The sequence below is a fragment of the Poecilia reticulata genome, unplaced genomic scaffold (genome assembly GCF_000633615.1).
Source record: "Poecilia reticulata strain Guanapo unplaced genomic scaffold, Guppy_female_1.0+MT scaffold_610, whole genome shotgun sequence".
Lineage (NCBI taxonomy): Eukaryota > Metazoa > Chordata > Actinopteri > Cyprinodontiformes > Poeciliidae > Poecilia > Poecilia reticulata.
In genome coordinates, this window is record NW_007615363.1 from 1 (window position 1) to 10193 (window position 10193).

Here is a 10193-nt window from a genome sequence, read left to right on the forward strand (position 1 = left end):
TGTGTGTGTGTGTGTGTGTGTGTGTGTGTGTGTGTATTATATATAATTACAGCAGACTAAAAATACTCTTTTCCATAAAGTTACTCCGGTAAATGTAACTAGCCACTACCAAACTCTGCAGGATAAAGGTATATTTTGTTTTTATTAGGTTTATCTGGACACATCCTTGAATATCAAACTTCCTTGTTTCATGTTTCGTGTTTCTGTGTTTCGTACCTGGAGGCTTTCGGCCAGCTGGCGGTGGTACTCCTTCACTTCCAGGACTGCGGTGATGTCAGGGCTGCCAAACCTGATCTCAGCTGCAGCCAGCGCCTTTTCATCTGGCTGCAGCTGGCTCTGCACCTCCTGCATGGACATCATAGATAAACACACTGATGGTCCTCATGAAGCAGCAACTGTTATTTAATACGGTATGAGAAGCAACGGCGCATCCAGTTCATTATTCTTTTGATTTCCTATTTGCCTCTTTGGCGACTTTGACTTATTAAAAAAGTTACAAAAACATGAAGCTGAACAAATCAGAGACAACAAACTTTATTTTCAATTCCTTAAAGACTTAAAACTCCTCAGTTTAAATGTTCTGAGGAGTTTCCAGCAAAATCCTGGAAAACAACTGACAACTGAAACATTATTTCCATTTAGTGCTTCAATTTGTATATAAATTGACATATTTATTTAAGTTGTTAGAAAAGCTTTAATTGCAATTTTTAGGTCAGAATAATTTTGTATTTTCCATAAAAGAATCTGTACATGAATGTTTCCTTTAGTGCCAACTAAAGGAAAGAAATCGAGACGTTCCAACTATAAATAAAGTATCGTGGTTGGCAAACTTCTGCTAATTCGCTAATAGCAAGCAAATTTTTCCTTTAGCGTTTTGCTAACTTTGAAAAACATCAGCACACTTAGTTTCCTCTAGACTAATGTTTCCAGAGAAATGTTTAGTTCGCATTGCCCACCACTCAGATACTGGAAAGACGAGTAAAACTGTACAATTAAAGCCAAGTGGATGAGTGAACAAGAGCCTGAAATCATGTAAAATAAACCGAGTAAAGCTGTTAAAGCTGAACACACCTCCAGCGCAGCAACAAGCTCTGCATGGGTTTCTTCATCTGTGAATGGAGTTGCCCCTACATTATTCAGATGCAACATTTTTCTGCAGCTGAATAATGACTCCTGATTTGTCAGGAGAAACTGGACGTCCACAAAGCAAACTGATTTCTGTTTTTATTTGAGGTTTAGCCACATTTCCCACACTGTGAGTTGCGGTCCGGAGGGAGTGGGCGGGTTTCAGGGCCGGGCAGCAGCGGGAAAAATGGAGCCGCTCCGGGTTCGGCTGGGCTGCATCTGTCATCTTCTGGTGAGGCGGAGGATCGCTGCGAGGCGCAGCGACGACGCATGGATGCAAACAAAGTTATTTTAAAGGACCGCTTCACTATTTCGGCAAAAGAACAAGCAAATAGTTAATTTTGCTGCATTGTGTGTTTGGTAAATATAAAGACTGTGCAGATGTTGGCTGTAAACCCGCTGTCAACACATGCATTAAAGTTTCTCTCTGTTTTGAGTTCAAATGAAAACTAAAATATCTTAAAATAGCCACAAAAACTGCCTTCAAATAAAACCAAATTCCTCAGATTTCCAGGTTATTATAGTGAAAAAAAGACTTTTTAATTAATTTGTGACAGGTAATATTGAAAATGACCGAGATCTGAAGCTTTGAGAACAGTGCTAATATCTCCCAGGTTCGCTGATGGACAGCAATGATTAAAAGCTGCTTTGCTCTCTAACTTTTCTGGATCTTCAAAGGACTTTAAAACTTCAGCTGAAAGGTTAAACAGGGATTTTTCAAGTCGTTACATTGTGAGATAAAAAGAACCAAACACACCTTTAATCAAGTAGTTCATTGACTTTAGATAATCAAACTCTCGTTGTATACTTTTAAGCTTCTATAGTTAGTATATTCATGATTAAAAAACATTTTAACAGCTTATTCCTAAAAGATTATCTTATTTTTAGTTTAAGGTGTTTCAGATGAACTTCAGGCACATGAATGAAAGGAAAAACACTTTTTTGTACAAACTTGTAGCATTTTAGCTTTGCAGAAAAAAAATCCATAATAGCTATGAAAAACTGAGATTTGAAAAAGAAACCTAAATAATTAAAAGTGGAAACCCCCCGAAGGAAAATTATCTGTTATTTGCGTCTGGCTCATCGGTGACTCTCGCATTTTGTCCTTTAATCTGCAGGATGTTGATTCATCATGAAAGGAAACAAGAAGAGGAAAGTTTTACTTCTACCGAGGCTTTATCTTGATTTTTGTCTTTTAATTTATCTCTACTGACAGTTTTTACAGGAATTAACCCAATAACGGCCTTAAAAACACTTTTAATGATATTCCTTAAATGTGTTTTTATGTTACCAAGTTGTGCACAGTCAGATTATTTGAAACAGAACAATTTAGTGTTAGGAACAGTAAAGTGATCAAGTGTTTATATATTTCTCATTTATTTTTGCTTTATGTAGTCAGAATTGCAGGAAAAAAGTTGCTGAGGTGATTTTATCACTACCAATAATAAAGCCAAGGACAGAAAGACTAAAAATAGTTTAAACCCAAAAACTTTAGTTGCCCTGAAAACAGCAAATCCATCCTAAACCTGATTTTTATTTAGTTATTTATCCATTTAGTTATTTTTTAATCCCAGTTCTTCTGTATTTCTTCGATAGTTACTTTTTTTTTAGATGTTGTTGTGCTTCATTTGTCCACAATGACATTAAAATTAATTCTGATTCTTGTTGGTTTATCACACATCAAATTAATAAATTACAATGCAGTTTGTTGGTGACGAAATGTGAATAATTTACACAATTCAACTCAGATTTTGTTGCGTAAATCTAACCACAGCCAGACTTCTGCGGGAACGGATTACGCCTCTAAAGCGACGCGCGGTAGAAGAACGTCACACAGCAGCGCAATGTTTACATAAGCAGTAACGGGCGCCGCCATTTTAAAGTTTATTCACAATGAGAACCGACAGACAGGATCATAAAAGGAATCTAATAAGAAAGCTCAGCTAACAGCAGCGGCTTTTTATGCAGGATTGATGTTAACTCCTGTAACGTCCATTTGGATCAGGACTAAGAGTGGTGGGATCCGTTTCATGGACAAAAAAAACTCCTTCATAAATTTCATAATTAGAATTTTCATACATTTATGGGAAGCATCCGCAACCAAGACAAACGCTACAAAAAAGAAAACGGTACGGTGGCCGACAGCTGCAAACGAAAAAACAAAATAGAAGCAAAACCTTCAATCAACAAAACAAATCCAAACAAAAACAGAGAAAGAGATCTGAACAAACTCCTGCCTCAGACCGTAGCTGTTAGCCATCAGTAGCACAAAGCTAGCTACTGTGTTTGGTGTAATGGAGCAGAAAGCTGTCATCGTTGTTTTTCCCTACATCCAGTGGGTGTGCCACACAGGCAAACCCACTAGAAGGAAACAAACGCACCCAGTACAACACTTTCATGCTATTGGCTGAGAGGTTGCTAGGCGACAGTGCATTTTTGTTCCAAAAGCAAGCAGAGCGCGAGGAGAAAGCTTTGAGTAAATGTTACAAGTTTTGAGAAGAAAGATGAAGTCCTGCTTTCAAAATGAAAATATAAGTAAAAGCATTCAAAGTTTTGAGAACAAAAGACATGAACTGTCTGAAAATGTGTGCTCTTGAATTATGGCATTAAAATTACCCCATAAAAATGCAACATAACCGTTCAGACTCTTGGAGTTTTGGAAACAATCAGATCTGAATTAGTCCCATACATATGAGTGGCAAAGATCAGATTTTTTGGAGTTGAAAAAATTAGGATTGTGGAGAAAAAACGGATTAAAGTCGCATTAGCCTGCTCTGTGAACGTAGCCTTTGATTCAGCAAATCGACTGAAGGTTGGAGTTTGTCACCACAGAAATAGTTTCTCATTTAAAATATTTTTCTGCTTCATCTGATTGATTTGTCTCACCGTCTTGTGTTGGGTCTCCATGTTGGCCAGCTGTTCCTCATAGACGGCCACCTGGTCCCTCAGAGCCAAACACTCTGCAGTCACAGCATCGACCACCTGCAGAGGCAATCACAAGAGGAAAGTCTGAGTCTACTCTTCACTAAAACCCAAAAAGATTCACTCTAGAATCTATTTTTGCTTCAATATCTGGTGTGAATTTGGTTTAAACTCACTGAACAGGAAGTAGACGCCGCATTGCAGAGGAAAAGTAGAAACAAAAGCTCCCAATACATTTAGCAGCAGGGGGTCTCGGCTCACACACTTCCTTTTAAGATTAATGCAGTCGGAGTGTCGGCTTTTAAATTTGCACACAAGAATCCTCTTTGGGAAATGGAAAAAAAACTAGTTTGTGCTTTGTGAAATAAAATACCTGAAGAATTAAGGTTTGTGTTTGTAGATCTGTAAAACTGTCCTCTGCTTGAACTCGAGTCACAAAACTCTGGTGGATTTTGGCAGAACATTTAATATTTCGACTTTCCTCAACCTGGTTGGACAGCGACGCCCAAAGTGGGGCAACAGAACAGAGTATTTATAGAAATATTACCAATTATCCAACACTAAATGCATTTTAAGGTTTGCTCAGATGAAAGTAGAAACGTTGAGAGCAAAACCTGCCGTCAGGTTCTGCTTTTTAAATCCTCTGATGTTTTTGGAGCGGTGGCGTCCCTCAGGGCGCCGCGTGGCTCGCCTGCATTTCCTTCTACAGCAGCACTGAAACAATTAATCGATTTTTGAAATAATCATCCAATGATTTAATAATCAATTAATCGAATACAGACCCAAAAAAGGCCAATTACTGAAAAAAACATATCAATCGCAGTAAATAAGAGAAAACTATAAAAGAATAAATATATTTTGCATTTTAGATAAAAAAATTATCCTTTGTAAATAAAAATCAGTCACCTGGTTCAGATTCTGTAAAAAAAAAAAAAAAAAAATTTTTTTTTGCTGTTTTATTAATCAGTTAATCAAAAGCGATAATCAATAGATCTGTATATTGATGTTTAGTAAAATGTCTGTTTTTAGCTTCAGATTATTTCTTTGCTACAAATAATCAAGAGTTCACCAAGTTAATGCTATTTTAATGTTTATCATTTAAAAATTAATTAATGCATGAATTTTCTCATGTATTTCAATTATTGTACAAAATAAGTGTTTAAATGAAATATCTGCAGAATGTGTCATATTTTTAAATCCAATTAATCGATTAACTTGCAGGACAAAAAGGTGTAAAAAAAACAATTAAAAATTTTGAAAGATCAGAATAAAATCAAGCAAATTTGTTTGATTTTGTTTTCTGTAGAAAAGTAATGTAATTAATTTTACTTTTACCTGAGTAATTTTATCATGAAGTATTTTTACTTTTACTTGAGTAAAACTTCTGGATTTGCCTGATTTTATTATTTATTTATCTGAATTAAGTCATTTTTGTCCTTAAAATACCAAACTTTCCACCTAGCTTTATAATTTGGTCCGTCTGATGATGTAATTCTTAAATGTTAAATGATAATTTGATCAGTTACTCAGTACTTGAGTAACTTTTTACCAAATACTTTTTACTCCTGGGTAATTTCTTGGCCGGCTTCTCTTTCCTCTTAGTGCAGTTTTTCTGAACTCTGCCCTCCTCTGATAAATAAGCATAATTTATTTGGGTTCATTAAATTAAATCATTGGTTCAGTTTCATGTTTTTTACCAGCTTTTAATCTGAAATTGTGACGTTTTCACAAAGTTTGCTTCCACAGAGAAACTTTGAGAGTCATGACACGAAACAGGTGCAAAATAATAAAACCGGACATGTTTTGTTTTTCTTTGGGAAGTTCAGCTTGTTGTGGGTTAATCTGTCCAACGCTCCCTCCTCTCCTCCACATCTCTGCTCTTCATCTACTTCCCTGCCAGATTTTCCCACCGAATATTGTCGCCCTGCAGCTGCAACCAATTCAGAGCGTCAGAACGGAGCCAGCGGCGGCATCGGGGCGCTGCAGCATCATGAAATGTGTTACATCTGTAAGGGAGGAATCAAAGCCGCGCTCACATCTGGTCCAGCTGCGGGACAATTACTTCAGCCTGGTGTGAGGAAGAGGAGGAGTCGTGTTGACGGTTTGGTTGCTGAACAACTACAGGTTGCTGCTGCTGTTGAAACGCTTGACAACACCTCCACCTAGTGGCCAAGCTACATTATTACATCAGAGGTCATATTAAAATAACATTTTTCCCTTCATTATTAAAACACAATAAAGCTCTTATAAAATTAGGAATCCGTTACAGAAATCCAAACCACTTCATTATGACTTTAGTTTTGTTTGAAGAACTCAGGTTTATCACTCCTAATAAGGAAATAAACTTTAATATTTAGGGTGTTTTTAAACAGTAACTGAATGTTTTCCAGCCACATAGTATCATTTTATAGCACAATCAAGTAGCTATGTTACCCTCAGTCAAACGCTGCACAGATCAAATATAACTTAAAAGAAATGTAATTTCATAATTTAATACCTTGAAATTGGGCCTCTGTCTCTTTAAGAAGCTCCTACTCTTCCTGAAACTCCGTCTTCAGGAAGTCATCGCAACATGGCTACTGTATTAACCCTTTAACAGCGTTTTTACCAGCGCTACTCTGAGAAGTGGCCCGTTTAATGAGCTCAGCAGATGCACAGTTCACCAGAGGGTTTGCTAATTGCTGCTGGCTAGTCTGGAGGAGCAAAGCAGGGGAGTTACGGGCGACGGTTTCACTGTGAGACAGAAACTATGGAAACTGCAGCAGGAGATGTGCCTCGAAAGCTGAATGGTTGCCATGGAGATTAAAGGATTTCAGCACACACATGAGCATGATTGACAGCGCTAAGACCCATCCAAAGGCTCTGATTGATTGTTTTTCTTTTTAGCACTGGGAGAAGAAAGAGGAGCTCAATTTTTTCAGATTATTTGTCTCATACTGTCACATGATGACAGCTTCAACAAATATGTAAAAACATATATTTTTATAAAAGTTACATAATGCAGCTTTAATTAAATCACATTCCTTACGTATCTTCAGGGCTCTACCTCAGATGTTTATGTTTTTCTTTCGTTTTAGAGATTCAGCAAAAGAAAATCTGATATTTTATAAAGCGGAGAACAAATTTTACCTCAGCAGCATCTTGTTGTCCCTGCTGGACGACAATCCTCTGATGTGCAGCTTTCTCAAACTCCTTCTGGAGACATTCAAGCTCTTCCTTCAGCTCCTCTGTGTCACAAATAATCTCATCCTGCAGTCAGAAGACGGACAGAACCGAAATGGGTTCTGACTGAAGTGGACAGGCGGGAATAGGAGGTGAGAAAACCTCGTCAACATGCAGCAGACACACCCTACCCTCTGCCTGCGCAGTTTTTCCACCACTGCCTCCAAGCTGAACTTCGGTTTCGCTGCAGTGCAGGTGATTTCGGTGAAGGCGGATCGACCGTTCAGATTCTCCTCCAGATCAGCAATCTGGCTTTCAAGAGAGCTCTTCTCCTCTTCCAAACCGTGAGCCTAAAGACAGCGGAGTCAGAGGTGAAGAGGCAGAACAAGAAAGGTTTCTCAGTCGATTAGAGAGGCACCGGTCCGATTTTAATATCTGTATTGGTTCTGATATTGAGAGAAGTTCTAGATCGGGTATTGGTGACAATGAGTCAGACCGATAATGGCAGATCTATTCAGTCTAATTCTATGCTCTGTGATTTTACAAATCCTAATTGAACTTTCTGAACCATTTGGTTTGTAGCAGTTTATTTTAAAATGTTTGATCAAGATAATAAATCATAAATTATCCCAGAAGTTATTGCGATAAACGATAATATTGTTGGTTTCAGACCATTTTCAAGTAATATAATACTGATGGCATAATAATGCAAGAACACATTTTCTCAAAGATCAGCAAACTTTAAATTATAACAAACGTTTAACACTGGAACTGGAAGACATTTTAAATACCCCAAATAAATAAACAAAACAAGAGAAACAACAAATAAAATTCTTAAGTTTCTGTAAATGTAGGACAGTGCTTGAATGTGCATAGACAGGGTTACATAAACAAAATTATCCTTCAAATAAAAGGGTTAGTTAAGACCAAATCACCAGACTGAAAACTTCGATCATCCAGTTTTTTGTAGAAATGGATAAAAGAGAAAAATTATAAATCATACCAATGGAAATTGAGCTTTTTTAAAAATATGATTGATTTATTGCGACAGTAAACCTGTTGTTTTTGTCAGTTTATTATTTACTCCTAATTGTACTGACTAACCAAATAATTGTGAAGATGTTGGTGTATCCAAGTTTGGTGTACTGGTGCAGAGTTGGCACATCAACTTGTAATTCAGTACATTTATGTCTATTTATTTTTAAGAAAGCGTTTTAAGTAAATTGAACTGTTTTTCTGTATTGGATCGTATCGACAGAAACTAAACCTCAGATATTGGTACCAGTATCGACAGTGAAAAAGTGGATTAATGCATCTCTAGTTTAATGTCTTTCCACACCAACTCAATGAGTTTGGCCAGCCGGTCGTTGAGGGCAGCCATGTTGGTCCGCTCCTGGACGAACTGGTCCAGACCCGCTTTGTTCAGAGCTTTGGCTGCAACAAAGTCTATTTTATCACAGCCACATTGGTCTGCAGAGGCACACCTGCAAGAAAAGCAACACAAAAACTGGACTGAAAGACTGAAGAAGCAAAAAAGTAAATCTGACATTTGTTATACGTAAAACCTCGACTAACAGTGTGTTTCTATTAAAAGGCTTTTGTTCCCACCATGTTATTGAAACTTCCTGTTCAGTACTAACACTCTGAGCTTGACATTATATACTTCCTTACATTGTTCAAAACAAACATTCAGATATTTATAGTCTCATTTAATCTTATCAAATATTTTTATCTAATTTCTAGTGCTTGAAATAAAGACAAAACTAAGTTACAATTAACTTTTTTAGCAAAATATAGGAGTTTGTTTTAGGTCAACAATTCTTTAATATAGAAGAATTTGCTCAACTGGCAGATTATTTAACTTTTACTTAAATTTAGCACATTTTTCCCATGTTATAAAATAATCTGCCAGTGGAACTAGTATATATATATATATTTTTTTAAAATTTCAGGAATTATTGACTTAAAACAAGGTCCTGTATGTTGCAGAAAAGTAACATATAAGTTATATTTTTCTTATTTCAAATGTACTTAAATAACAAAATATTCGCACTAGAAACTAGATATCATTTTTTTTTAATTATTCAAAGTTTATTTTCACTGTATATTTTTTCCCAATATACAACATATTTTTTAAGAGTTGCACTTTTTGTTAATAATGAATAGAAAAATAAATTTAGCTATGCAGAGATTTAAACATGTGGTTCAAACATGTTTTTAAATAGATATTAAAACAGCCAGAATATCTTTTTTTCCCGTATTAGCATAATAAAGGATGTGATGAACCCTGACCTGGCGGAGGCCTGGCGCAGCCTCGGCCCTCCGTTAGGACTCCACCTGTCGTCGTCAAACAGCCGGCGGTATGAAGACACTCTGAGCATGGCCATGGCTCCGGATCGGGATAAAAATGGCGTCAGCCGCGCCAAACCGGGCTTTATAATCGCAGGGAATGTGAATGTGGCATCGAGGTGAAGCTCACTGCTTATAGAATGAACGTCATTCAGTGAGGACTTCACACGTACCCGAGGAGTAAACTACTAAATCAAACTGGACAGTTATTGGGTTTTATTCCGCCTCCCACCAGTAACAATCCAGTCCCTGCATGATGTTGCGATGTATGTTTATGTGATTTTTACCGCCAAAAATTCTTTATAAAAATGTGGTCAAAGCTTTATTTTTGCCGTGACATGGCATTTTTAAATAATGTTTTAGATTTATGGTCCACCTGTACTTTTAGCAATGGCGGCGAAGGAAGTGAACGAAGCCCTTCGGTCCGTGGTTTCAAATATTGAATTAATACTAACCGCCATCTTGTTCAGATCGGCATTTCTGTTCTGAGTTGGAGAAGGTCCTCGCTGCAGCAAACAGAAAGGGGCGGGGACGGACCACTGTCAGCCTCATACCTTATTTGGAAATGGGACCATTGCACTCCGGAAGTGAAGGGGGCGYTATTTCCTGTATTATCCGCGGCCTCCCGTTTTTAT

At 37.2% G+C, this 10193-nt stretch overlaps 1 protein-coding gene across 1 annotated transcript; it reads right to left on the reverse strand.

Annotated features, from left to right (window-relative positions):
* Positions 1–216: 216 nt before the first annotated feature.
* LOC103461111 (peripherin-like) lies at positions 217–9933 on the reverse strand (the record flags this gene model as incomplete). The annotated part of the gene is made up of 6 exons (XM_008403443.2): positions 9502–9933; positions 8549–8693; positions 7401–7559; positions 7177–7296; positions 4012–4107; positions 217–345 (listed from the first exon to the last, which is right to left on the reverse strand). Coding segments are annotated over exons 1-6 (744 nt in total), but the record flags the coding sequence as incomplete, so codon positions are not given.
* Positions 9934–10193: the final 260 nt, after the last annotated feature.